The sequence below is a fragment of the Sciurus carolinensis genome, chromosome 5, assembly GCF_902686445.1.
Source record: "Sciurus carolinensis chromosome 5, mSciCar1.2, whole genome shotgun sequence".
Classification (NCBI taxonomy): Eukaryota; Metazoa; Chordata; class Mammalia; order Rodentia; family Sciuridae; genus Sciurus; species Sciurus carolinensis.
The window spans coordinates 161,148,164-161,175,766 of record NC_062217.1 but is presented as its reverse complement, the minus strand read 5'-3'; the positions used below and the strand labels follow the sequence as shown (position 1 = coordinate 161,175,766).

General features: G+C 52.0%; 2 protein-coding genes across 10 annotated transcripts in view; one reads left to right on the top strand and one right to left on the bottom strand.

Annotated features, from left to right (window-relative positions):
* Afap1l2 (actin filament associated protein 1 like 2) overlaps positions 1-12,764 on the top strand; it is a 93,120-nt gene extending 80,356 nt beyond the window's left edge. For 4 of the 6 annotated variants that reach the window (XM_047553292.1, XM_047553290.1, XM_047553293.1 and 1 more), the window contains 12 exons: positions 178-267; positions 1,227-1,311; positions 1,839-1,943; positions 4,054-4,265; positions 6,010-6,155; positions 6,898-7,009; positions 7,544-7,789; positions 7,863-8,034; positions 8,311-8,466; positions 10,306-10,499; positions 10,610-10,732; positions 11,565-12,764. In XM_047553292.1, the coding sequence (XP_047409248.1) occupies positions 178-267; positions 1,227-1,311; positions 1,839-1,943; positions 4,054-4,265; positions 6,010-6,155; positions 6,898-7,009; positions 7,544-7,789; positions 7,863-8,034; positions 8,311-8,466; positions 10,306-10,499; positions 10,610-10,732; positions 11,565-11,591 (1,668 nt within the window). In that variant the 3' untranslated portion in view covers positions 11,592-12,764. The remainder of the gene's footprint in view (positions 1-177; positions 268-1,226; positions 1,312-1,838; positions 1,944-4,053; positions 4,266-6,009; positions 6,156-6,897; positions 7,010-7,543; positions 7,790-7,862; positions 8,035-8,310; positions 8,467-10,305; positions 10,500-10,609; positions 10,733-11,564) is intronic. The other 2 variants (XM_047553291.1, XM_047553294.1) reach the window with 1 other exon arrangement.
* Positions 12,765-13,039: 275 nt separating this feature from the next.
* Vwa2 (von Willebrand factor A domain containing 2) overlaps positions 13,040-27,603 on the bottom strand; it is a 41,025-nt gene continuing 26,461 nt past the window's right edge. For 3 of the 4 annotated variants that reach the window (XM_047553296.1, XM_047553297.1, XM_047553299.1), the window contains exons 7-14: positions 25,675-25,808; positions 24,987-25,119; positions 23,282-23,337; positions 21,090-21,197; positions 19,626-20,201; positions 17,231-17,782; positions 16,456-16,581; positions 13,040-15,699 (exon numbers count right to left, since the gene is read on the bottom strand). In XM_047553296.1, the coding sequence (XP_047409252.1) occupies positions 15,596-15,699; positions 16,456-16,581; positions 17,231-17,782; positions 19,626-20,201; positions 21,090-21,197; positions 23,282-23,337; positions 24,987-25,119; positions 25,675-25,808 (1,789 nt within the window). In that variant the 3' untranslated portion in view covers positions 13,040-15,595. The remainder of the gene's footprint in view (positions 15,700-16,455; positions 16,582-17,230; positions 17,783-19,625; positions 20,202-21,089; positions 21,198-23,281; positions 23,338-24,986; positions 25,120-25,674; positions 25,809-27,603) is intronic. The other variant, XM_047553298.1, reaches the window with a different exon arrangement.

The window sequence follows — 27,603 nt, the reverse complement described above, 5'->3', positions numbered from 1 at the left end:
ACCCCATGCAGCCTGGGGCAGGGGCAGACGTGCTTCTCTGTTCCTTCCGGTCCTGGGCCTTCTCTCCCACCCCCCCACTCTCCTGACCCTGAGGGTCCCCTCTTTGGCCTGGCTATGTGTGCAGACGGGAAAGGCCTCACAGGGACCCTGGCCTCATTGAGGGTGTTCTTGCTTCAGGTCATCCAGGAGGTGAGTGGCCTGCCTTCGGAAGGAGCCTCTGAGGGGAACCAGTACACCCCAGATGCCCAGCGCCTGAGCTGTCAGCGGGTAAGGCTCTGCCCACCTGGAGGCCGGGTGTAGTCTGTCCTTCCTCCATACAAATTTCAAGTGTAAAATTGGGAGCTTTGTTTTTGTATTTCAACTCAATTAATAAGAAACATGCACTGCTTGGATAAGGGCAGTGACTTTAGCTTGGCAGGAAGACGGATGAAATGGATACAGAGCTAAAATATTTTCTTGTTAGGGCGGGGGCAGTGTTTTTAGAGCAAAAGTCACTTCGCCCTGCATTCTTCGGCGGGAGATTTATTTTATGAGGCTCTTCCTTCCCGCTGTTCCCCTGCAGAGCCTCTGGGCGGGGCATCTCAGTGCCGATCCCCCTCCCCCAGAGTGCTCAGTGTGCCTTTGCCAGGAGCCTTGGGCCTAAGAGTCAAGGGCAAGGAAATCAGGTAGAGGACTGTCACCTGCAGGGTAGCCCTTTAGGTCCCTGAGTATCTGCAGGTGGTACCCTGAAGCCTGGGCCGTCCAGAGAGCAACCAGAGGGTCCCTGCCCTGCCAGGGGATGGAAGCAAGAGGACCACAGAGGGCTCAGGTCCCTGGAGAAGTGCCACAGCCCTGCCACAGGAACTTGCGAGGGGCTGGTGCTTCCGTGGTCTCGCTCATTCCTTGGCAGAGTAAATTCGTGTGCCCTTCCTGTTGGGGTAAGAACTGAGGACCTCTCTGCGGTATTTCCCTGGCCAGGTGCCGCTGTCTCTGGGTCCTGCCGTAGGCCAGGCCCATTGGTTGGGTCCAGCAGCTGCTTCCTAGTGTAGGTAGCTGAGTGGGACATTTGACCAGCAGCAGCTAGTCCCCCAGCCCTGAGTGCAGAAGGAGCTTCATTCCTGTCTACACCTGAGATTCACCTCTTCTCCTTTAAATTGAAGTTCTCAAAGTAACCATTCCCAACCAGTGGTTCCCATTCATCTCTCTCTCTCTTTCTCTCTCTCTCTCTCTCCCTCTTTTCCCTGTAGCCAGATATAGCTGAGAAGTACCTTTCTGCTGCGGAGTATGGAAGCTCCACAGACAGCCACCCTGAGGTCCCTGAGACCAAAGACGGTAATACTGCTATGGCTGGCAGCCTCGTGGTTGGGAGGGTGACACTATTCCAGGGTGAGGCTTGGCCATCTGGCTCAACCCTCGTGGGTTGTAACCGCAGATTCTAACATACCTTCTGACTTAAAAGCCATTTGGAAATACTCCATCTGATAGACCCTGGAAAATGGGAGGGGTGGCCAGATTGAAGCTAAGTTTCACGAAGGGCTAAGGATGGAGTATTCCGTCTCTTCTTGTTGCCAACCCTATTTCAAATCCCTCTGAGCCAAAGTCTGTAAAGAGTCTCAAGTGCCTCTGTGTTCTTATGAGAAGGCCATGTACCCCCTTGATGGTATGACTTTGGAGACAGCCAGTTCTGGCCTGCAAATTCTGGTTTGGGGAGCAGTTGTGTGTGTGTGTGTGTGTGTGTGTGTGTGTGTGTGTGTGTGTGTGTACGCGCAGGCAGGGAGGAATGGGGGCTCTGGAGGTGATGAATTTCGCATGTGGGTGGGCTGGTGCAACACTGATTGCTTTCTCTCTCATCTTGACAGTCAAGAAGAAATGTTCTGCTGGCCTCAAACTGAGCAACCTAATGAACCTGGGCAGGAAGAAATCCACCTCACTGGAGCCCCCAGAAAGGTCCCTCGAGACATCTAGTAAGACTCACAGCTGCCTCCAGGACCCAGGGCTCATTCGCTAGGCTGGAGCCTGTCTCCAGGAAGCCGAGCCCAGACCCCGAAGGCCGGGGACTCCAGGGCCGGTTTAAACCGCTCTAGGGATGGCAAGCTCGCAGTTCCCTGGTTTCAGTGAGTCTTCACTTCGGGTCCCTTGTGCTGAGCCAGAGTCGGTCTTGCTGCATTGTTGGATCCTTTGTGAAAGTGAGGGGAACTAATGGGTGTCCCAAGTGTTCTTTCAAGAATATGCTCAGTTGATCAGTGGGGAGATGGGGCACGGCAGGCACATGTCAGGACAAGGGGAAGGCACAGTCTTAAGACCTTTGGCCCAAGGAAGAGGATGGCTTCTTTCCCCTAAGTATGCACTGGACCACCCTTGTGGCTAATGGACTCAGGGACATGAAGAATCTTTTCTGCTCTGTGGTCAGACCTGAGCCTTAAAGGCAGGTGGGAGCTGAGTAGGCTGGACCCACCTGTGAGTAGCAGCAAAGACTCGGATGGAACAGGCAGACCCAAGGAAAGTGAGACCATGTGACTGGGCCAGAGAGCATTATGGGTGCTGGCAGGTACTTAGACGTCATCACCATTGCCCTCCCTCAGGAAACCGAGGTCAGAGGGGCAAAGATGCTGGTGTGAGGGATGTCAATCCCCAAGCTGGGGTTCATGGCTGCAGCCCTCCCTGGGGCCTGGAGGCCATTACTGCCCACCTTTGGACCCTTTCCCCTTCCTCACGGGATGATGTCCTGCTCCCAGGCTCTTTTCTGAGACCCAGTTAAGTTCTGTGTTACTTGAGGCTGGTAGGATGGTGGGTGGAATAGGAAAGAAGTGGAGGGGCGGGTACGGTGGCACACACCTGCAATCCCAGCAGCTCGGGAGGCTGAGGCAGGAGGATCACAAGTTCAAAGCCAACCTTAGCAACTTAGTGAGGCCCTAACCAACTTAGTGAGACCCTCTCTTTGGAGATATGGCTCAGTGATTAAGTGCCCCTGGGACCAAAAAAAAAGAAGAAGAAGAAAAGGAGTGGTCTCCTGCTTCTCTGGCCGGGGTGCTAGATAGTGCCAGGGTCTGTCTGCCCCTGAAGCCTAGGAGCTTGGTCCCTGTGCGTCACTGTCTGGGAGATATGGTTGGGTTATTGCTGGAAGTCTGCTCCCTCAGCCAAGTATGCTCCTGTCCCCTGGGGGCAGGCCAGAGAGAACACAGTGGCTCTCCTCCCCAGAACTCGGGTGCTTGAGATCTGAACTCCCTCTTCTCTTGACCCAAATTGTACTTTGTAAGCCAGTGTGTCTGAGAAGGTGAGGAGCAAAGAGCTGTCCACTCACTGCACACAGCTGGAAGGAGGGTCCCAAGGTGTATTTTACCCGGATGGATAGTATCAGCTCAGTAAACATTTATCTGATGTGAGAAAAGGCTTGCCTTCTCCTTGGGAAGCTGAACACGCCCACGCGACCATTTGAGAACAAAAGATGGCATGGCGGGTGCTGGTGCTGGCAGCCTCTGTGTGCCTAGAGGAAATGGGGTCCCTGGTGGAGAAGACACAGACCTTGGGCATTAGAGAGGACACAGTGCAGTTCTTGCCCTTGGGAAGCACATGTGTCCAGGTGGGGAGGCTGACATGGAAGCAGAGAGTGTCACTGGCCCAGGATCCGGATGTTCTGATAGAAGGCAGAATAAGGAGATGAGAACCAGGGAGGCTTCTATATCTGGAGAGGGGAAGAGGAATTGGGTGCTGCAGGCTGAGTCCGAACAACCCAAGGGTGGATGAGCTGTCGGGGACCAAGAAAACTGCAGCTGCAGAGGCAACAGGGTTGAACCAGCAGCTGGGAAATGGGGTGGGCAGGCTTCCTGCCAGTGACCCGGATGACCTGGGTAGGGAGCGGGTGCTGCCGAGGGTCCGGCTGCTTTGACACAGAAAGAAAAATATGGACTTTGAGATCCACAAGCTTCCATGAGATAAGAAAGGCCGAACAGTTCTGAAAACCATACCCGAGGAGACTCTCAGGAGGCCCAGGGGACCTCCTTCGGCCATGTCCTCTCCTGCAAGTGTGTGGCCTCGGCTCCTTCTCAGCCTCATCCCACCACGTGTCCCCCCCAGGTTACCTGAATGTGCTGGTGAACAGCCAGTGGAAGTCACGCTGGTGCTCCGTCAGGGACAGCCACCTGTACTTCTACCAGGACCGGAACCGCAGCAAGGTGGCCCAGCAGCCCCTCAGCCTGGTGGGCTGTGAGGTGGTTCCAGACCCCAGCCCCGACCACCTCTACTCCTTCCGCATCCTCCACGGCGGGGAGGAGCTGGCCAAGCTTGAGGTACCCTGGCCCTGGGAGGAGGGGGCAGCAGGACCAGCCAGGGCTGTGATCCTGCTGAGGGAGGCTCCACCCAGCCTCATGCCAGCTTTAGTTCCCTCGCCTGTGATTGTTGGCCCATTCCTGTTCCGACCTCAGGGTGGTTGTGTCACAGAGCAGAGCAATGAGCTACTTCCTGCACTTAGGCAGGCAGAGTGTTTATAACTCCCAGAGCTGCCAGAAAGGCTTCTGGGATTCAAATGGGTGCTAGTTTGTGTGGGTCACCAACCTGGAAGGCCTCCAGGCCCGGTTCTTAAAAATGAGGATTGTCAGAGCTTATCTGGGGGACAAGACTCCCCACCCTCTGATGTGATGCTACATTTATAACAATAAGGAGGTGACATAATGCCTCACTGGGAGCCCGGCCGGCGGAGCTCATTGCACACACTTGCCCATTAGCTCCTGTTCACTTGAGTCCTTTATCCCGGGTCTTCCTGCAAATTTTGCTCTAACACTGCCCCCTGGTGGCGGAAACACCCACATCCTAATCACCTCCCAAAGACGAGCTTGCATGGGTTGGGTCATTCACTTGACAGTTGGCAAAAATCGACTCAGAACCATAGAGTGGCAGACAAAAGAGACAGGCGCCCCCTGCACTCATGGAACTTATATACTCATTTGCCAATGTGAGGATATTTGACTAATTACCCCATTAATGGCTTAGTTTACATTTGCTGCAAACAAGTGAGGCAAGTGTCAGTCATGTTGGATGAGGCCAGGGCTGGCCGGTGACGAGCCTGGGCAGAGTGGGCAGGGCTCGATCCTAGGAGCAGGGGGACCCCTTCCCTGGGCTTCAAAGGAGGTGGCAGGCTCAGATATAGATTTTAAGATGCTTCCTCCAGTTACTAGGTGGGGGATGGACCCAAAGGAGACAAAGGGACAAAATGAGACCTGTCAGGAAGCTGCTGCCGTTGCCCAGAGCAGAGATGGTGGTAGCCTGAACTTGGGGACCCCTGTGAAAAGCAGTATCAAGAAATTCAGTTGAAAATTCATGGGAGAAGGAATCCCACTAACCATCCAGTTGGCTTAGAGCTGCCTCTCGACTTAAGAAAAACTTGCAGTGAATGTGGTGTAGCTGGTTTTCCTCAGGAACACAAACCTGTAGCTTTTATAGAATTCCCAGATTTTCGCATTATAAAGGCAAGAGACAATGCTGGCATTGTAATAGAAGTGTCCAGTGTCTGCGTTTGATTAGACTGCATTGTACCCCTGGGGGGGGCACCATGTTCACTGAATTCAGTTGATAATTTAGTAGAGCTTCTTGACTTGCTGTCGGGCCTTTAAGATGCCCTCACTTGATTGAAGCCATAAGAAAAAGTAAATTTGAACATTATTTTTTAGCAAAGATCCAGGCAGCCTTGGATGTATGGATTAGAATGTTAAACTGTGATCTGACTGTCGGGAAATACAAGTGTCGACCTACAGTACAGACAATTTTTAATTTTAGAAACTGTCAGTAGATGATAACTAACCATAGTTCTAGAAGCACAGGCATATAAATTACAAGTGATATTTTGGACTCATATCCAAGGCCTCATGGAAGTGACATCAGGCTGTCACAGATGGGAAATGGGGTCTCCGAGGGTGGGATATGCTGCTGAAGATCAAGCCTGCTGTTTCAGGGGCTTGACCGGCAGGACTGGGATCAGGCCATGGCATTGTCATGGCGGTGGGGGAGCCTGGCTCATGTCTCTCGGCCTCCTTCCAGGCCAAGTCTTCCGAGGAGATGGGCCACTGGCTAGGCCTCCTGCTCTCCGAGTCAGGCTCCAAGACAGACCCAGAAGAGTTCACCTACGACTACGTGGACGCCGAGAGAGTTTCCTGCATTGTGAGCGCGGCCAAAACCTCTCTCCTGTGAGTCCGAAGGGCCTCCTGTTATGCCCTCTCCCGCTCCCAGCCCTGCTTCTAGACCCTGGGCCTGGACCAGCCTCTGGTGCACAGCTGGAGCAGAGTGGCCACTAACAGTATGGGGCTCAACCCTGCCCTATCCAGCAGAAGGAAGATGCAAAGTCCTAGGCCGAGGGGCAGCCCTGGGGATCTGCAAGCTGAGCCAGCCCTGGGACGGCTTGGGCTCTACACTCCCCAGCTCCCTCGTGTAGAGTGTGTACCTTTCCTTTGTCCTTCCCACCAATTCTGTACTTGCGCTGAATCCCCAGTACATTCTGGAATAAGCAGGACAAGGGGTTTGATTTATACTTTCCAGATAAGCAAACAGGGCTCCAGGACAGGGAGGTGGAGCTGGTACTGGTAGAAGCCAACCGAGCCACTGAAGCAGTATCTATTTCCTTACGCACAAAACAGGATGGCGTCTAGTGTGTACTGCCCAGGTGTACTGCCAAGAGCCAGTGGGAAGGGACCTGTGGCAGCAGTGGGAAGGTCCTGAAAGGGAGGGGTCAGGGAGTATTTTTCTGGGAGGGAAATCTGGACCCAAGAGTTCCAGGCTGAAGGCTCTGGGAAGAGAGAGAAGAGATGCCCCCAAACGCTTGGAGGCAGGCCTTTGTCCCCACATCTCCATGCAGCCAAAGTCTTGCATTCTGGTGAGTCTCCCCCTCTGTCCTGGTGCTTAGTGCTCACCATGTCTGGCCGTCTCTTCCAGACTGATGCAGAGGAAGTTCTCTGAGCCCAACACTTACATCGACGGGCTGCCCAGCCAGGACCGCCAGGAGGAGCTGTATGATGACGTGGAGATGTCAGAGCTGACGGCAGCGGTAAGGACCTGGAGGGCCGCATCTCCAGTCCTCCTGCCAGACCTGTGCACGCCGACACTGGAGGTGTCTCCAAGATGAATGGATTTTAAGTCACCTATAGGTCATTGGTGCAGACCCCAGATGCAGCCGACTCAGTTCTGTGCATGGGGTGTGCATGGCCTGGCTTGGGGACCCGTGGTCAGTGCTGAGGGAGGGGTGGCACCATTCGCCATCGAGGTCCACACTGAGAACAGAGGTGGGTGCCAAAGCCAATGGCAGGTTCTGCAGGGAGGGAGAGGGAGAGGGAGAGGGAACCTTCCGGCTGCGGGGAGGCACAGTTGGTTCCCTCTGTACAGATGAGGAAGTAAGGGTCAGAGAAGGTGAACACGGGGTCCTGGGTCTTCTGCCTCTGGAGTGGCACAACCAGGTCTCACAGGAGGCTCCCTGGGGAGGGAGGGAGGTCTCTGGGAACTCCAGGGTGGGGACAGGAGGTCTGAGGCAGGGCTGCGTCCAGGAATGGAGTCGTGATGAATGCCACCCGACTGTCCTTTGCAGGTGGACCCCGTGGAGGAAGCCACCCCTGCCGTAGATGGCCCATGTGAGAGTGAGCTTGACCGAGTGTACCTGGACCTCACGCCCGTCAAGTCCTTCCTGTACAGCCCCAACGGAGGACAGACCCAGGCCCCCTGCCCCACGTCGCCACTCCTCAAGGATCCAGCCGAGGCCCTCCCTGCAGACCCAGGCCCGGCCCCAGAGGAGCCCTGTACAAAGTCTGCAGAGAACCCAGAGCAGCAGGTACAGGTCAGTTCCAGTGGAGGGCTGACCACCTTCCTGTGCCCTTCATCTGGCTGAATTATGTTTTCTCTCCACACAGAGGCAGCTAGAGAGCCGGGAGCCCGAGGAGCCTTCCCTGAGAATCGCCACAGTCAAATTCCAGCCTGAGCAGCAGAGAATCTCCTTCCCACCAAACTGCCCCGATACTGTGGCCATCAGCCCGGCTAGCGCCAGCCCACCTGTAAAGGACAGGTTGCGGGTGACCAGTGCAGGTACCTGTGCTAGATCAGAGCTTAGCATTTTGGACATGGCTCAAAGAAGTTAGCCCTATTCCTTCCCTTTCAGATGAGGAGAGAGGTGAAGTAACTTGCCCAAAGCCACACAGCAAGAAGTGTGGGCCCCACTTCTTTCATGTCCCTAATGGCTTGACCTGGTGTCCAGCTCTGGTCTTCTGCCCCAGCCCTGGATCCTGAGCCTGGGGAGGTGGTTGGGGACAGCCCTAACAATCCAGCTCAACTAACTTGGAACATCCCTCTCTGGGTCTATAGAAATCAAACTCGGCAAGAACCGGACAGAGGCCGAGGTGAAGCGGTACACAGAGGAGAAGGAAAGACTTGAGAGGAAGAAGGAAGAGATCCGGGGGCACCTGGCTCAGCTCCGGAAAGAGAAACGGGAGCTGAAGGAGGCCCTGTTAAAATGTGCAGGTAAGGGGCTCCAGGTGGGGAGGGCCCTCAGCTTAGGGGACATGTGGGCTTGGTAGTGGTAGGACCTGGATCTGTCTCGCTGGCTTCCAGACCTGTGGACCTGAACCCCCTCACCTGTGGCACACCCTTCTCCCCTTGGCCCTGTCTGAAAGCTGCCATCCTACAGGGGGACCCCTGATCCAGGTCAATCAGACCAGCAGGTAGCTGGCCTGGTTTAAGGTGGAAATCTTTAAAACTGTTATGTTTAGGCCTGCAATGTTTTGTTTTCACTTAAAACAAATGTACATTCTTGGGCCCATCTTTTGATGCCATGCCAAGGCCTTGTTTAGAGATGTGGGTCCGCTGATGGGTGTCCACCACGCCGGCCAAGCGTCAGCCTCGACCGGCAGGCTTCACTTCTTTAAAGTGAATCCAAGTTTAAGATACTTGTAAAGGAAAGCTGAGGCCTTCCAGATTGTCTTCCAAATCATCCTCTTATCATGTGACAACTGTTTTCTAGCAACTTATCTCTTATAACACCTACTCCGACCTTGACTTTGTTACAGTCGCTTTGTGCTAATTTAGTATTTAAATTGCAGAGTTGCATGAACAAGCACAGCAGGCGTAGTAGGTTTGGGGACAAACGTAGCTGATTCCTGGGAAGCTTTTGACTGCTAAAGGAAGGTCTGGGGGGTAGTCACCCATTTTTTAAATACTGGCTTTATTGAGATAATCACATCATGCAGTTGACCCACTTCAAGTTCAAGTCAGTGGGCTTTCGTATATTTACAGTTATGCAGCCATTACCACAATAAGTTTTTGGACCCCAAAGCCCGTATCCGTCACTCTCCTACTTTCTTACCCCTAATCTACCATCTGTCACTCTGTGTAGGCACCCGCTGCTTGTAGGATGTTCCTGGCGGGGCTTCCTTTTACTCAGCTGAGACTGGAGAGCTGGGACATGAGCTGATGTGGGTGGCCCAGGCTCATCCGTGACAGTCCTTTGAAACCCCTGAAAGTCCCACGCTGTAGTATGAGACAGGGGCTCCCCACTTTTTCTCCTGCATAGATACTTCAGGTGGGAGAAGAGAAAATTTTCACTGTGGTTTATTTTCCTGGCAAATAAGCCCTTTAGATTCAAATGGTAAAGTGATTCTCCAAGTATTGATACTGACCACCGCCAAATAGCAACTATATTGTTAAATTTCAGTACCGAAAACATCATTTCTGATGTTCTCAACTTAGTTTTTCTCTATGAATTTTCCCTACACAACGGCCCCTTTCACTGCTTGTCCTTGGACCGAGGCCAACAGGTGATCACTTACCACAAAGCCTGGAAACAGCACATAATGTTTTCTGGTGGCCGTTGACTCATGCTTGGGACTGTGCTGACCCCACGTGGTGCCATCCTTTCCTCCAGCAATGGGCCCCTGCAGCCCGCAGGTCATTTCTTAGCCCCCAGGGATAAGATACATAAAGCAAGACTGAGGTCAGGCCTCAGGAAGCTCCGAGGACCAGGGCATGGAGGGAACTGTGGGGTAACCAGAGAACCCAGTCGGCCCAAGGCCACGGGTAGAACTTCTCTCACACTTTGGCTGTAAGGAGAGCAAGATGTCAGAACCACTGGGAGCCTACCAGAAGAGACTTAGCCTTCCAGTGACGCCTTCCCAGCCTTACTAGGACGCGAACACAAGACCTAGACCTGGAGGCGGCCCTGGGCACACACACAGGGCCATCTGCGCCCTGAGCGTCACACCAGGGTTCCTCCTTCTGCAGGGGTGTGCGCAGACTCCCACTCAGCGTGCTCCCTGGCCTCAGCTGGGATGCCATTTTCTGCAGCTGGCTTAATTCTCCCCCCAGACAAGGGAGTCCTGGCCAACCTGGAGCAGAAGCTGAAGGAGATTGACGAGGAGTGCCGGATAGAGGAGAGCAGGCGCGTGGACCTTGAGCTCAACATCATGGAGGTGAAGGACAACCTGAAGAAGGCTGAGGCCGGGCCCGTGACCCTGGGCACCACCGTAGACACCACCCACCTGGACAGCATGAGCCCTCGCGTGAGTGCCCGCTCCTCTGAGCTCTTACTGGCTCTCCTGGACACGGGCTGGGGGAAGCGGGTCATGTCTCCTTCCACCCACCCAACCCTTGCTCTCCTCCTTAACCACAGCCCAAAGCTGCCTCCTCCACCTCTACCCCAGACTGTACCCCAGTCAACTCCGCGACCGCCCTCAAGAACAGGCCGCTTTCTGTCATGGTCACAGGCAAGGGCACCGTCCTCCAGAAAGCCAAGGTAAGAGGTCACTCCTAGCCTCCCTCAGGACTAGCAGAACTGTTACTAGGATGTGGCTCCTCTTCCTGGCTGTGGGAGCCAGCACTGGGTGAGGGCTTAGCTCTCAACAGTCAGTCAGTGACTCTGGCTTCACTGTGCTTTGATTGACCAGAAGGAGATGGCACTTGATTCAAGTACTCTTATCAGTGAGCCCAAGGACACTTTGTCCTTGACCTATGTACCCACCACTCAATTATGAGTGGAATACATATGGGGCAGCTGCAGCCAGGGACAGATTAGTTTTCAGACCAAAAAATCAGTGCCTCCAAAGGTCTTCTACCATTAAAACTAAAGAAACAAATTCTGACAGGTGATGTGGTTTGTCCAAGGTCACCCAGCAATGGATGGATCCTGTGACTGGGTTTCTCCACGGGGGCTAGACAAAGTATTAGTCTTAACCTCAGTTGCACAATAAAAAAGGTGCCTGGAGCTGCCTTTGGTTTTGGCACAGTACTCTTTGTTCCTGTCCTGCTTGCCTGATGGCAATAGTTGAAGGCACCCACCCGATGGCCAACCATTCAATCCATTAAAGCACGTGACTTCTGTCCCTCACAACCATGGCAGACATCTCTAATCTCTTGCAGCACTCTGCCACAGCCTGGCCATCTCTTAATAGGTGCTCCACGCCAGGATGATGAGCACACAGGGTTGGAAACATACTTGCCCTCCCTATTTGTAACTGCTTCTGTGCTTTAAATTTTTACATTTTTCTATGAATATAAAGGTTGCTACAGAGAATAACTTTCTTTTTTTTGTGGGGTGTGTTTGTGTGTGCTGGCACTTGGTGCTTCAGGAATGGGAGAAGAAAGGAGCAAGTTAGGAAATGAACATCATCTAAAGACTCTTGTGTCAATGGGGACCGTGGTGACAATCCTGCTTTGGTAAAGTCTTCATTGAAAGAGCGACTCTGAGAAAGGGTGAGTCTGTGTAGAAGAAAAAGCCAGGACTAAGGTACTGTGAATGGAAAGCTTGGCTAAGAGCTGGCTCTGTCCCTTTTTGAGCCCAAGGAAACAAAACCCCCAAAAAAGGCTTCTTTAGAGACCAGAGTCTATTGGCTGTAAACAAGACATTGTATTTAGGGATGTTCTGTTTCCTGTTTGAGGTTTTTATCAAGTGTTTCTAGTGAAAAGCTTCTGATGATTCAACCTTGGTAGAAGTGAAATTGAGGTATCAGAACCCTGTCCCACTGGCGTTTGGTGACTAAGAAGACCTAAACTCCTGATGGCCAGCTCCTGTCCAATGCCAGCAGAGTCGGGGGTTAAACCGCCCTTGCCTTCAAGTTTGTTCTCCAGTGTGATTAGTGGGCCCAGCTCAGTCTCTAGTGATTTTAAACAGCATCAATACCACCTTCAACACGAATTTTAAAGAAACAGTAGCTGAGAGAAATATTTGGGACCCAGCTGAGGCACTGATCCTACTAAGGATCTTCATTCCAGTCCAAGGCAGCCCTGAATCAACTGCCTTTAAATAAAATTGTGATACTGTATTGTATAGAAATGTTTAAAATCCCGTCATTTAGAACAGTGAAAAATGTCTTTTGAGATCTAATTTTTACATGACTATAGAAAAAAAAGATCACCCTGTGTTTACAGATTCAGTCCTATAGTCAGGCCATTTTAAACAGGAGAATTATTTAATATAATGCTCTCTTTGTTCCTGTGTTGAAGTTCTGTTTTAATTTCTAGTTCCCTTGTAAGAAAAAAAAAAAAGTGATGAATTTTGGTTAGTATAGTGTCCTCTTCTCTTAAATTGGCACTGCTCTTCCTTGTGCTGTGATGTCATTGTTAACACAGGTTGAAACATTTCATCTGTCGCCCTGCCTCGGTTCTCTAACAATGGTTCCTGAGAGCTAAAGGTCTTTTAAAAAAAAATGTATTGTCTTTCTAATTCCAGGGCATTTATTTCCCATGTCATAAGCACTTGGTGACCTTTACCAAGTGGTGAGTTAGTTTTGTTTTGTTTTGTTTTGTTTTTTAATAAAATGGTCATTGTATTTCAGGTTTTCCTTGTATTTCATGGAATAACTTGGGGGCAGGGCCTGGTGAACTTTTCAGGGGCAAACATCTTTAAAGTACCTGTAGAAACTGGTAGAACCATAAGGTGCATTCCCAGCAAGAGATTTCAAAGTTGTCTTAAGTCACCAGCTAAGGCTAAAGGAGGATTATTATAGTATAAATCGTATAATTAGCAATGTACCAAATTCTCAGGAAACAGCTGCAGAAACTGTTTACAGGAAATTGAAAATCAATATGTCTAGAAGTTCAATAGACACCTAAATAGTAATGAAAGATGTTCATGGCATAAATGTTTATTTACAAAATGATAAAACCACATTCTGGTTCATTGAAAAGACTAATGCAATCAAAAAACATCCTAAAGCTGTATGGAATAGCATAATTGAAATTGACAAAAACATCTAAGAACAGTTACAAGAAAATGCTATGAACCTGTCAATCTGAGAACTATGGGTTTTCCATGACAGTCATCCCAAATTCTATACATATTGCAAAAGAAAAACCAAATCTCACTTTTGGATATTGATGGAAAAAAATTTTGAAATTCAGCAATGTTGAACAAACAGAGTTTAGGAATAATAATAAAAAAAAGGTTGAATAGCTGAAAGTATACAAATGTGTCATTTATCACATTAACAGATTCAATGTGAAAAAAAATGGCTCCTTCAAGTGGGAAAAGCATACCATAAATCTCAAGGCTCATAACGAACATTCTTATTCATCAAGAGCTATGAACAAGCATCCTTCACCTAATAAAGTGACCTATGGGAAACAAACAGAAATTAGCACTATAAGGGTGACCATCCTTTTAGTCAAGAGCCGGTTATGGATCAGTGTTATTCCCACTACTTTTAAAAACATTCTGGGGACCCTGGAGAAGGCAAATGACAAGAAAAAGTAGTATATAACTTCAAAAGGAAGAGACAAGACTTATCATTTGTAGATGATGTTTCCCTGGACACTGGTGTGGTCAGGAGGGTAGCTGGCACCAGCCTCCTTCAGGAAATAAAAAGATGTATGATCTATCTGCAAGGCTTTAATTTATGCAAAGAAAAAATATATATTACATATAATTAAAGCTAGAAATTAATTTGAAATGAAAGAAAAGGGCTTGGCTGGGTAGGCAATGAGAGCAAGTCCCTTTTCTTTTTTCAGTGCTACTGGGACAATTTTAAAAGGTCCATCTAGCCAGTGGCCCATTCACTAGAAAATTCAAGCCAGGTGTGGTGATTCACACTCATAGCCCTAGGTACTCAGGAGGCCAAGGCAGGTGGATCACAAGTCTCAAGCCAGCCTGGGCAACACAGCGACCCTGTCTCTCAAAAAAGTTTCAAGGGCAGGACCCCCAGCCTAAAAAGAAACAGTAAAGACTTAAAGAACACAGTGGACTTACATATTAAAGTCCAAGTAATCCAGATGAGACATTCAAATAGCCCTGAACCAAAGAGCCTACGTGATAAAATGATTATGCTATTAAAGAAAATGAATTAAAATAACTTCTACAACTGATTGGCATTCCCTGGATGAGCATGTGGTCCTGTCTTGGTGTTGCCTTCTGAGAAGAACAGTAATAACAGAAAACTGATTATCAATAAAAATGTCCCTCGAACACAAATGACCCAGTGCTTGGGACACCAGACTTTTAATTTTTAATGTCTAATGATACCATGGTGATATCTCTTTAAACACTTTTCAAACATCAGAAATCCTGAATTTCTTAAAGTGATATTTAAATCAAAGTAGCTTTGAACTTTTACACGTAAAACAAAATATTTATATTAAAAACAAAAACTATCTCCAGCACCACAAAGAACAAAAGAAAACACTATGATAAAGTCTCTGGATTTATGTCAGAGCTTAAAAAGGTTTCTACTAAAAACCCAACTCTAGACAATAGGACCAAAGGGAAGAACTGATTCCGAAGTACTGTAGGGGTTAAGTACTTAGTTTGCCAGGAAAAAAAAAAAAATTGCCAATATTCCTGTTAAATAAATAACCAACACCGCCTCTTGAAATATTCCTTTAAAAACTAGGTATAAAAAAGCAAAACTCCCTGTAAGTTTCTTTAACTTTTATTTGTTGATTTTAAGAATTCTACTCCTCTTTGCCCCAATAAAAGGGAAAAGGAAGTTTTCAATAAACACCCCATAATTAACCTCTCCTAAGTAAAATCTTTTAAAAGGAAGCCCCCACCAAGGAGCTATCACCCAGACCCAGACCACAGATGGCCCCTTCAGACCTGGGCCATTTGCACAGTTGATCCCTCCCCTGTAGCTAACCAAGTTCCTTAATTGGTCAAATTCCAGTCTGGGACTTTTCCAGCTCTCTCCCTGACACAGAAGTCACAAACACCCTATAAGTCCCCAAACTAAAAGCAAATGCACAGAAGAGATCTTTCAGGAAGTGAAAAAGTCTACACTTCTCCCATTTGGAAATGCCATTGCTTCATGGTCCAAATGATATGCTAGTAAATACCTTCTGTCAGGCATCACCACCTCACCACATCCTGTCTAGCATTTGTGGGGAGCAAAATGAACCTCAGACAGCCCTCAGATTTCCCGGAGTCTCCAGGATCTCTGGTTTCTCCTCAGGGTAAAAGTGGCAGATGATGTACCTCAACGAAGTGCAACCAGGTGCAAAAGTACATATTTACCGACATACCTAGGGTTTGACATCAGCTAGACTACTGCCCCAAACAGCGGCATCTGCGGCCAGGGCACCCTTCACCTGGCAGAGGCTCGTGGGCACTGCACGGAGCTGGAGGCAGACACTCAAAGAACCCAAAAGGACACACTCCAAAGGGCAGCACTCAGCTCCCAGGCCTCTGTAGTCGCTGGGTGGGGTGCGGCTGCTGTCCTCCTACAGGTTCTTGGTGGGAGCCATGTGCCTTGGGGGCATCTCCTCTCAAGACCCCTGGGGAAGGAAAAGATCTCTGAGGACATGAGTTTCTGAGTCCTCTCCTCAACCAGTCAGCAGCCCTTTCTTTTACTCCGCAACCCAATTGTCCAAGTAGAAGATTCCAGATTCCAGTCTGCCCTGCATACCCACAACTCAGCCACTGGAAGCCAACCCGTGCCTGTGACTGAATACCCCCGGCTCCCACTCGAGTTGCCTGCTAGTTTCTGGCTGAACTAAGCTCAGGAACAGGAGCCCCAGGTGGGCCTGGAACGCAGCCTGACGTCCTCCTGTACGTCTCAATCCGCTCCCTTCTCCACAAGCACCTCTCTGTCCTCACTCTCGGTGGATGGCAGTTCTTCCCACATCACTGAGCAAACGGACACTCAGAAAAGAGCTCCCAGTAAGTGCCAGCACATACCCACCTGCCTGCCCCCTCTCCTCATGCCCATTACCATGCTACCAGAGGTCTCCCTTCTAGTTGTCCTGTATTTTTTCCCAGTGTGCTTAGCTCTATCTAGCATCCATGTTGTACGTACTGCTTTATTATCCGTCTCCACACTAGAATGGAAGCTCCACCAGGGCAGTTTTATTCTATATACTGCCGTATTCCTGACACCCAGAACAATGCCTGGGATGCCAGCTCCTCCTAATGTCTCGTGGATGAATCAATAAATGACCGAACCATAGAACCTGTCTTCGGCTGCGTTTGTGGGACTTGGCAGGATTCAGAAGACCACCCCCAGGTCAGCAGGCGGAGCAGAGCCCACTCACGGTTCTCACAGTGCGGGCCCTCCCAGCCGCCCCGGCACGCGCAGTGGTAGCTCCCGTTCCGCAGGACACAGGTGCCCTCGTTCATGCATGGGCTGGGTTTGCAGAGGTTAACCGGCCGCTTGGCTTCTGCAAGAGAGAACGTGCCCACCAGGTCAGTCTGGATCAGAAGCAAAGATCCCCACTCCTAAGTCCGGTTCAAGCGCAAGGCCACTGCAGTAGGGTCTCACACCTTAGTGTCTTTGCTGGTCCTAAAGCAACAGCTTGGCACAGGGCTGGTGCTCTATCCTACCTTGCCACCCGAGTAGGACCCAGTGTGCACCCAGCCTTCCTACAGGTGATGGAGACTCTCTCAGAGGTGCTATGTACATGGCACTTTCACTAGTATTATCATTGCCACATACTTTTTAAAAGTCGCTGACAAAATGAAGGCTTGGAGTCAGGCTGGCCTGGCCTCCTTGGTACCTAGCCTGTCATTTACTACCTAGGTCAGTGTCAACATACGGTCCTTACAGGGCTGAGAGTTTCCTTGAGGTGTCATCTGTTTAAAAGGAATGCATTAATCTCAAATTGAAAAGGAGGTGCCTGGGTTAAATACTCTGCCACCTCAGTGTCACGGGGGGGTTTTACGTGAGTGGGATTTCCCACATAGCGGGGCACACAGCAAGTGAGCGCTCTGGAGCTCGGAAGCTGCTTTCCTTGTACTGATGCAGGTGTAGGCCCACGTGGAGGGCCCGTCCTGGGTGCAGCCCTGCGGGGCGTGGATGCTCCCACTCACCTCCACATATCCACTCGATAAGCATGTCCCTGTGGTACTGCAGGTCGCTGTAGGCTGCTGCGTGGATCAGGGAGTCCCGAGGACCAGCCAGCCTCCTCAGTGCCTCCCTCAGGACAGGCCCCACGCCCACCACCAAGACGGAGATGCCGTTGTTTCTCAGCTTCTGGGCAGGGACGGCTGCATCCTCTGCCCCTCTCCCACCTGTGAGCATCACTACGGCCTTGGGGACCCCAGGCCGTGCACCCCTCTGGACAGTCATCACCTTGTCATGGATGTGCAGCAAGGCTGTGCCAGCTGAGCCCACGCCCCCCAGGTAGGGGGCCTGACTCACGGCCCGCAGCACAGCAGCACGGGTAAGGTGGGCCTCTAGCCCGAAGGCTGTCTGCACCTGGCTACCGTACACCACCAGGCCAACCTGTGTCACATCAGGGTTCACATCGAACTGGAGGGCACAGCTCCTCACAAAGCTCTGCATCTGAGCGAAGTTCTCGGGTCCCACTGAGGCAGAGGCATCCAACAGGAAGACCAGGTCCAGGGACTGAGCCTGGCAGCCTGCAGGGACAAGCAGAGGGGCCCCTTGTCTAGACCTGGCCAGGACAGTGAGGCTGCAGAGTCCAAGTGACCGGTCTGTTGTCTGTCCATGCAGTACCCACCCTCCTCCTCATGGCCATAGGACACCTGTCCCCAGCACACGGGCAGGCATGTGAATGCCCAACTAGACCATGTTCCCAACTCCCTGGTAGCCAAGTGTGGCCATGGGTCTGAGCTCCACCTGATGTGATCTGAAATTATCATGCAATTTCCAAGTTTATATTTGCAAACTAAGACTTATGCAAGTGAGATCTGCTGGTCTTCCACTTCCCTTCTCCCCCTGCTTGCTGACCGAGAAATGGTGACCTTAGACCTCAAGATGGAAGCCACCAGATGGCCAACTCACTCTACTGGCCTGGCCCACTCAGATCTGAATGGTATGTGAGAGGAAAGTGCTTCTATCACGTGTTAGTCATTGAACTCTGGGGACTCTGACAGCGTCTGCACCTCCCACCACTCCATGCACTGTACCCAGGGCACAATGGACCGAAGTCTGCTCTTGGGGGCTGTCTATGGGGGCATGGACAGGAAATAAACATAGAACTACAAATGGAGTGAGCAGTGAGGACAAGTGCCGGGAACTGTGGGCAACATGATGAGCCTGGGAGAGGGGTCAAGGCTTCTCTGGGGAGGTGACACTTAAGCTAGAACTGAAGGGTAAGTCAGGGTGAAGCGGTGGGACAGGGTGCCTCTGAGCAGGGAGAAGGCCTCTCCCATCCTGCAGGGAGCAGACCTGGGAGCTCTCAGCACCAGCTGAAGGGATTTGGGTTTATAATTGAGAAACTGTCACAACCACAAAGAGTGTAAAGAGACCTACCAAATGTCCTATGGGGACCTGGCTGGTATTCTGAAATAGATGAACATTAGGTAAAAAAATAAGGAAGTCTGACTAAAGTATGGACTGTAATAAATAATACGTGTTGACATCAATTCATTAATGATAATAATGTTCCTGACTAATGAAGGTATTAACAAAAGGGGAAACAGGTTGTGGGGTATGTGGGAACTCTCCACTACTGTCCTGTTTTTCCTGTAAATCTACAACCATTCCTAAAAGAAAAACTACAAAGCTGGCTGCCATGGAAGAGAGGGGAGGGAGCGGGGCAGGCCAGTCCTTGTCCTCCCCTAGAGGAAGGAGGGGTCCCTGCCGCTGGGAAGAGCTGAGAATCCAAGTCCAGGGTGCAGCTTCCCACCGCCCACCTCCCAGGGAAGCGGCAGGCACTGGGTCAAGGGTGTGTTGCAGCTCCCACATTCCCCAGCAGCCCGGCCCTGCCACTGGGTGGCAACAGCCCCTCCCGCGGTACCCATCCCCAGGGCGCCCTCCGAGAGCAGGCCTTGAAATTGACTTCATGGGATATGAAACAAAACAAAAATGTGAGCACGTGTCTTGCGTCCCAGGGAGCGGGAATGAGTCCCGTTTGGTGGAACGCTGGTTTCAGCCGGGTTTGCACGTGTGTGCACCGTTCAGCAGCCTGGGATGCACTGGGGGTGCTGCTCCTGAGTGTGCTTGGTGGACTCAGCCCCTTGGTAACAATAATTAAGAAGAATAAGCAGCAACACCGAAAGCTTGCCGCATGCTTAGCACGCACACGGCTCAGCTAATCCTCACAAAAATCCCTCGAAGAGCGCTATCATCAGTCCCATTTTTTGACAAACTGAGAAGCTACTGGTCATGTGGCTGGTACATAAAAGATCAGAGATGAGGTTCTGGCCCAGCACGGGGAGAGGGTAATGGCGAAGCGGTGCCCGACAGAAGGAAGGACCTGCCCACTGACCCGCGGCCTGAGTCAGGCACCGGCCTTACCTGGCAGGGGCCGGCTGCACAGCTTCCCCCGCAGCTCCGGGATCTGGTTGAACAGGTCCTGGGCTTCTGCATAGACTAGCACGAGCTTGGGGCTGCCAGTGACCTCCTCCAGCTCCGCCCGCACGGCCTCGCTGCCCACACCCAGCAGGAGCAGCTCTCGGGCCCTTGCACGACGCGCTGGGCCAGCCACCTCGTCCTGGGAGTGGGACTCGGTGAGCAGGACCACCACTCTGCGCGGCCGGTCCTGGCCTGTCCTGGTGGCGCTCCCAAAGCCACGCTCCGCCACCTGCTGCAAGGCACTGCCCGTCAGGGTGGGGCCACCGCTGAACACAAGGCTGTCGAGGCTCCTGACCAGGTCTGGCACGTCCTGGTACTCGCCCACGGGCACTACCACCACCAGCTCCCGGCTGTACCCAGCCACGCCCACGCGGGCCCGGGAGTCCTCGCTCAGCACCGCCTGCAGGAACCGCTTCACGAAGGCCTTGGCCCGCAGGAAGCCCTCCAGGGTGGTGCCTGCAGAGCTGTCCAGCAGGAAGAGGAGGTCGATTCTGCACTCGAGACTCAGCTTCGGGGCTGCTGGAATCACAGCGACACCCACTGCCACATTGTGGTCAGTGCAGGGTGCAGATCGGCCCCACCCGAGACACCCACACACTGCTGGGAGCCAGAGACACCAGGTGACCAGTGCCTGCCACAGGGTTAGACACAGCTGTGGAAAATCTTTGCCTCGAGATCATGAAGATCTGCCCCTGTGTTTTCTTTTAGAAGCTTGTTTTGCCGCTTACGTTTAGGTCTAACCTGGGAGTGGGTTGTGAGGTACAGGGTCAACGTTTATTTTTTCCCTGTGGGTCTCCAGTGGACCCAACACCACACCGTTAAAATTTAAGCCACTCTTTAACTAGCCTTACTGTGTCAAGCAGGTTATGTCATCTTGTTTAAAATTCTCAACCACCCTGTGAACTAAAGCTTCTGGAGCCTTTATTTTACATCTTCAAAACCAAAAGGGGAGCTGGGGCCGGGGCTCAGTGGTAGAGCGCTTGCCTAGCACGTGTGAGGCACTGGGTTCAATCCTCAGCACCGCATAGAAATAAATAAAGGTATTGTGTCCACCTACAACTAAAAAATATTTTTTTAAAAATGTGGGGGAGGAGTTGAGGGTTCTTTGTTTCTCTTTGGTGGAGAAAGAAGAAAAGATTCTGCCCAGAACCAGACCACAGAGTTGGGCTGGCTCAGTGATGCTCAAACATCAGCCAGAGCTCCGCCACCAGAATGAGTTATTTGTGAAGCACTTATTATTTATTCAGACACCATGAGAGGCATCAGATCGGTGGAGTTTTGGGAAAGTAGGTGGCTCTACAATTCAACGACTGATTCTATTCAGTAGCTACGGCGGTGGGAGGTGAGAGGGGAGTCCAGGCTCTACCTGCTCCCCAGTGGTCAGTCCTGAGTCCCACACATACATACCGCAGTTGGCCTCCCCTCCAAAGGCCAGCGGGCAGAGGCAGTGGTATCTGCCCAGTCCTTCTGGAATGCACGTGCCTCCATTCTGGCAGGGCTGGGAGTCACAAGGGCCTATCAGAGAGACACCAGTTAAGAGCCATGCACACTGGCACAGGAGTGAAGAGGGCTGGTCAGCCAGGGGCTGAGTCCTGCAGGGCCCAGCCTCTCTCCTCCCCACTGCCCAGTAGGAATTGCAGGCCCACTCAGGGACATGTCCATGGGACCAGGAACACAATAACCACAGCTGCTGAGGAGGCCTAGAGGAGCCGGGGGCAGCAATAATGAGTAGCTCTGCACCCAGCTTGCCAGGGGTGAAGAACTCGGTATCATCAAGCTGACAGCGTGGGAGCCTTAAGACTCAGGGAATGCTGGGAGCTGACAGGGCCCCTTCTTAAGTTCTGCCTGTTCTGAAGGGCTCTACAACCTGGCACTGCAGAACAGTGAGCCTTCGCATCCCCCAACCAGGCAGCTTGGTGATCAGTGTGGCCACCGTCCCTTCCTTGGGCACCTGGATTCAGCTCTTCACGCTTGCCTACCTTCACCTAGAAAGGGCGCCCATGACAGCGCCCTATTCCACAGTGTTACTACGTGCACGGGATGAATGAATCTGTGGAAAGTCTTAGCCCCGAGCCAACACTCCCCAAAAAGTGACACAGCACTTGCTTTTGGATGCCAAGTGCAAATTATGAGTAACGCCTCAGAGTTGATATTTTACACAGGAAAGCACCACCTGTGTCAAAATCGGGCCCACTCTGAAGGTCTGACTGATGATACATACCCTGGGGTCACTATCCCAGCCCCTGATCAATGCGCTCACCAATAATTGTTACAGAAGAGAAAGCCCCAAGAGAACACGCGGGAGCTTCCTACGCTCATGTATTCAGAAGGCTTGGTGAGCAGCTAGTGCATCGTGATAGGATTGGGGATCTGTGTCCTTTTTACTTCAGAATATTGACATTTTACTTGGTGGCCACATCGCTGGCATTAAAAAGCAGACTTTCCAAAGCCAGAAGTCACTGAGGCCCACTCTGGGCATTTTGCCAGGCATTTTGTCCTGGCAGCTGGATCCTGGGGGACATTCCTGGTGGCTCATGAACTGCAGCAACGGCGGCCATCCGTTGAGCACCCGCTGTGGGCCTGCTAACTGCTGGATGTGGCCTCGTTTCATTGTGACAATCCCATGAGGCAGGAACTGTGAACATTCCCATTTTACAGATGTGGAAGCTGCAGCTCAGTGAGTGGCAGTCACGTGTGGAAGGTCAGATGGCTGGCAAGGGGCGGGGTGGGGGCTCAGACCCAGTCGTCCTGGTTCCCAAACCGTCAATCCTCCAACTCTAACTTCTGAAAGCAACAGCCCCATTCTCTGTCCCCCCGTGTTCCAGAGGCCAGTCAGGTGGGAACTTCGACCCTTTGAAAGGGAGGCCCAGGGGATCGCCCAATACTGGAAGGCTGTCTGCCTACATGTGAACCACTGGCTCTGCCTCCAGAGACAGGCTGCTGCCCCATCAGGAATAGCAAGCTCACACAAGGATGGGCACCAACACACACCGGGACGATGTCAGCTCCCAAGTCAGCAGGATGCACCCGACCCCCAGGGGAGGAGCAGAGAGGATGCACCAGGAACCAAGCTCAATGGTGCGCAGAAGAGTTGCTAATTCCTCATGTTGGCTTGGATGAAGCATTTCCATGGGATTACCTATTGCCCTGGGTATGGGAACCTCGGATTATGTAGAGGGGGAAGAGGGACTCAGACACTGGGCAGAGTACACCATTTTTATAAAGGAGGGAACCAACTGGGTATCTTGCCCTGAGTTTGGCACTGGGTGTGATCCGTCTATACAGCTGGTGCTCAGTGGGAGTCTCTCTCTGCCTCTCACCAATGCAAGGAGTGAAGGATAAGGGGCTGAATTCTAAAGTCGTCACTCCATTATCAGGGCAAAATCACCCTGAGCAGATGAAGAAAGAACACAACACAAGCATGCTCCGCTAACTCTGGAAGGCCCCATCCTTCTGCCCAGAGCCCATCCCAACCCTGTCCTCTGCCCCAGAGCCCATTCCAACTCCGCCCTCTGCCCCAGTACCATCAATGCCCCTTTACAAACCAGTCTGTGCCCAAGGCCCAGAAGGAGCCGGTAAATCCAAGAGGCACACCATACCTGGGCAGGTTGTCCTGTAGCAGGTGGCGGGGTGTGTGAGGAGCACTCTCTTCCAGCTGCAACCACAGAAACACGGTTGTAGAGAGATCGAAGGTTTTCGTGATGACTATTTTTAACACAAAACCGACATAAGATTCTAATGCAGAAGTCAAGAATGGCTTCCTTGTTTTCTTTCTGGATTCTGCCCTCATTTGACCATCACAGGGAGGAGGGAACACTTCAAACTACTCAGAGACAATTTTTAAAAATGAGGATCATGCAAACTTGCGATCACATTGAAGTTGGAGATGTCTGTGTGCAAAATTCTGAACTATGGGAGCAGTTTTTATGACAAGTTGCTTTCTGAGGCCCACAGTGCAGGGAGTGAGGGGCATACTGAGAACTGAGCCACCAGATTCAGGCTGTGTGACCCAGGTGTGTTAGTTTCCTTCTCTGGTTCAGTTCCTCTTCTATGCAGTAATACTATGTGGAGTTTTGAGTTGCTTTCCTTGGTGCTTTGATGATGAGGGAAGGGGACCCAGTGGCCAAGTTGCCAGGCCTCTCCTGAGAGCCTCAGCCTTTCCCTTCACCCCAGATGTGCTGCTTGCATTTGGTCTGCCTCAGAGTTCAGGCAGATTTGCAACCCACTTGACTCAGTGACATCTCGGGTCTGCTTCAGCACTAGCATCCTGTGATAACACAATAGCCCCCTGCTGGAGTGGCTTCCACAGGCCAGGTGTCCCCATTGCTACTCTGAATCCACAGCTACCTGAGATGGCGATTTCCATCTTGTAGGAGGGGAAATGGGTTTAGAGGGCTGAACTAGGCTGACCAAAGTCACGTGGTTACTGGGCCACAGCAGGGCTGAGATCCAAACTGTGACCATCGGACTCCAAAGCCGACATACTTTGCCTGCAGGGACTCACCCCTAGCCCTCCAGATTCTCTGTGGTCATGAGCCTGCTATAACAGGAGCACTTCCTCATCTGGTGGGCAGAGTCCCCCTCTGTTAGAGGCAGCACCAGGTCCAGCCTCACCTAAGCAGGCTCTTGGGCCTTGGCAAAAAGTTATCTAAAGTTCTCCAACAGGGCTTCATCCCAGAAGCCCTGGGCAGCCCTTCTGGAGGAGGCTGCAGGGCTGACCTCTAGGGCAGGGTCTGTTCTGAGGTAAGACGGGGTAAGAGCCAAGTGTCAAGTAAGAACCCAGGGAGTTGTTGAACTAAAGCGTCTGCCCAGCTGCAAGCTCATTAGAGAGAAATCTTCTTCCCTCCAGGTCTGCTCCTGGTGACCACATTGACACACAAATCCTAGCCCAGAAAGTTCTGTGGGCCCCACCCCTCCCCCAGCTTTTGTTGGGGCAGAAACTGCTGACAGGGACTTGGCCTCAACAGCCATCTGTACAAGGCTTGCCCCCACCTCCCTTAGGTGACCCAATGCCACGTTCCTGGCAAGGACCTCCACATCCTCCTCAAGGACTCTGTTTCAAATTGCAGCCCTGTCCCCAGCCACGTGAGGCAGCTGGGCTGTGTTCCTAAGGCTGACAGACTGCCGCTGGGAGCTGGGCCCTCTCTGTTCCCCAGCACTCTGTCCCAACTCCCTCCTTCCCCCGTCACAGGCTCTGTGTCTCCAGGCGCCTGGTCTCCGAGCGCTGCTCGCCCGGCAGCTTCGAGGGCCTCCACTCCCACCCAGGTCCTGCACTGTCTCTGCCCCCAGACCACATGGACGAACCTGTAGAAGGGACACCGCAAGGCCAGCACAGCGTCAGCCCGCCGCGACCCTCTCCAGCACAGAGCGTTGTCCGCGAGCTCCCTGACGGTCTCCAGGGTCTTGCGCTCGCAGGGATGAGCCTCCACTCTGCAGTCTGTGTCCCACACATGTGGCAAAGAAGACCCAGTAAGACAGGGTGAGGCCTCCACCTCACCCCTGCTCCCCAGAGGGTTGTTCCCAGGGTCCCGCCTGCCCCGGGGCCTGACACTTCTGGCCTCTCTCAGGGCAGAGAACCAGGCCAGGGGCAGGCTCTGAGCATCTCCTCTGCGTGGCTGCTCCATGTGGCTTTTACAGAATGTCACTCGTGTGCCTTCTACCTAATGAGTGCCACTCTAGCTCGGGAATGGACGTGACGAGGATGCCGAGCCCCACGCTTCCCACGCTCCTCTGTGCTGACCACGGCAGGGGGAGCAGATGTGGCGCCTTCTCCAGAGCAGGGGAACAGCCCCAGCAGGTCTGCACCCCAAACCCTGAGCCCCTTTTCCCCCACCCCCAGAGCCAAGCTCAGAGCTCTGGCTGAGAAGCCCAGAGGATGGGACAAAGAGCCCAGGGCAGAGGCTGGCTGTTTTCTTGCCCTCAGGAACCTGCCCCACCAGACACCCTGTTCCACATGGGCAATGCCACTGGCTCCCAGGCTGGACCGTCCTACCTGGAGCAGCAGTGCTACAGAGCCCAGAGCTGCTGAGCGTGCTCAGAAGGCCATTGGTGGCGTCCTCCGTCTGCTCAGCCGACAGCACGTGCTGCTCTGTGGGCTCGCTGGCCAGAGTGTGCAGCTCCTCCCACCTGCACCAAGAAGTCCCAGCTGTGTGTGGGCCCATGCCCACTCTCCTCCTGCCCACCACCTCCTGGGCCATGGGCTCTTTGTGGACAGCAGCACCACCCCACTGACCCAGAGGCCACTCTACAGCAACCTCATCCACCTAGGGTACAGGTGAGCCTGAGAAGTGAACCACGGGAAGCCCAGCCAGGGGTCACCGTGCGCACATGTTCATGGAGCTCCTCAGAACCATCAGCTCTTATTTGAAGCACGGTCCTAACAGATTGAGCTGTCGGATTTGCAAAACCCATAGCTGATGAGAAAAGCAAGTGACCACAAGGGAAAAGTAAACAAAGACAGCTGGTGATAGGAAAAACGCTGACATGTCCTAAATGGCGGACACAAGAACCCTACAATGTGAGGCCATCCCGGGAAGCAGCTCGCGTCTGAGGGCATCATCGTCAGAGCCCAGACCAAAAATGATGCATGGGAGGAGGACACTAGGACCTGAAGAAAGGATTAAATGACACTGAGAAGCTTCTTTGTAAGATGACAGGTCAGCAATGCATAGAGAAGAATCATACCATTGAAAATCCATCAAAGTAGACCTGGCTTTGGCAATAGGACCAAACTTCATTTATCTCCGAAGTCACTAATGTGGAACTCCCAACTCTTGTCTGAATTCATGTAAAGCAGAGATTTCTCCCAGTGCCCAGCTCGGGGCCTGACACACAGAGAGGGGATTCTCAGTGGGGAGCTCATATTAGTGTCCTGGGGTGGCACTACCTGGCCCACCCTCAGTTCTCCTGGCCTAGGCTGTCGCAGAAGCTGCCCAAGGAGTTCCGATGCCAGCCAGAGTGGAGAACTGTCAGGGAAGGCTTTGATAATACTAGAAGGGGGAAAGAGACTCAAACAGTATGTTTTTAAATCTCACAGAGTATCAGACCAAATCAGCAGGGGCTTTAAACTTGGGTTGGCATCAGTCATGGAGGGCCTGATCAACTACAGGTAGAGGCGTCCAGAGAAGGCTGATCCTGCTGTCCAGGGAACACTTTGAGAACCACTGGCCAACAGTGACCCAGCCTTTCACCAGGAGCAGGAAGGGTCAGGGAATTCCTGTGTGGCAGGTCGGCCACCCACTTTCCTGACAATGGGCGTCTAGATTTCTCCAGGCTGGAAGTTGACCCGTGGGTAGCACAGGTCCCCAAACTGTTTAACGCCAGGGCAGAGCTCAGCAAGCACAGACACGAAGAGCAAGCATTGGAAACTCAACGTACAGTGGCTAGACAGAGTCACTTGAATCTGCTGAATCAACAGTTGAGCATATATTTTTGCCTTTTTATTTCTTTTTTCTGCTATCTTTATGGTATTTTTAAAAATGTATTGTGGATTAGGAAAAACAAAACAATAAGTCCATCACTGCAAATACTTTGAGAAGCACTTTTCTAGCTGTTGGTTGGAGAAGAAAGCCCAGGAAGGAGACATGTGTCCCTTCCAAGTGACAGATTGCATCCTTAGTGACAAACCTTTGGGCAACTGCTATCTTCAGGGCACTCTGTGCAGCACTGCTGGGGGCTAGGCAGAGAGTCAGGAAGAATGCCCTCCTCGCCTCTCATGGGATTTATATTCCTTATACTTGAGAATATGGAAGGAGCCCATGAAGGATAAGGCAGCCTGTGTTCAACACCAGCTTGCTGGCAACAGGGACAAGGACAATCCATCATCACCTCCAAGACAGGCAGGACCCTGGCTTTCCCCGCCCTCCTGGCTGCTGGTCAGTCTGCTGCACTCTCTCCTTCCCCTTTCTGGCCTGCAGGTGCT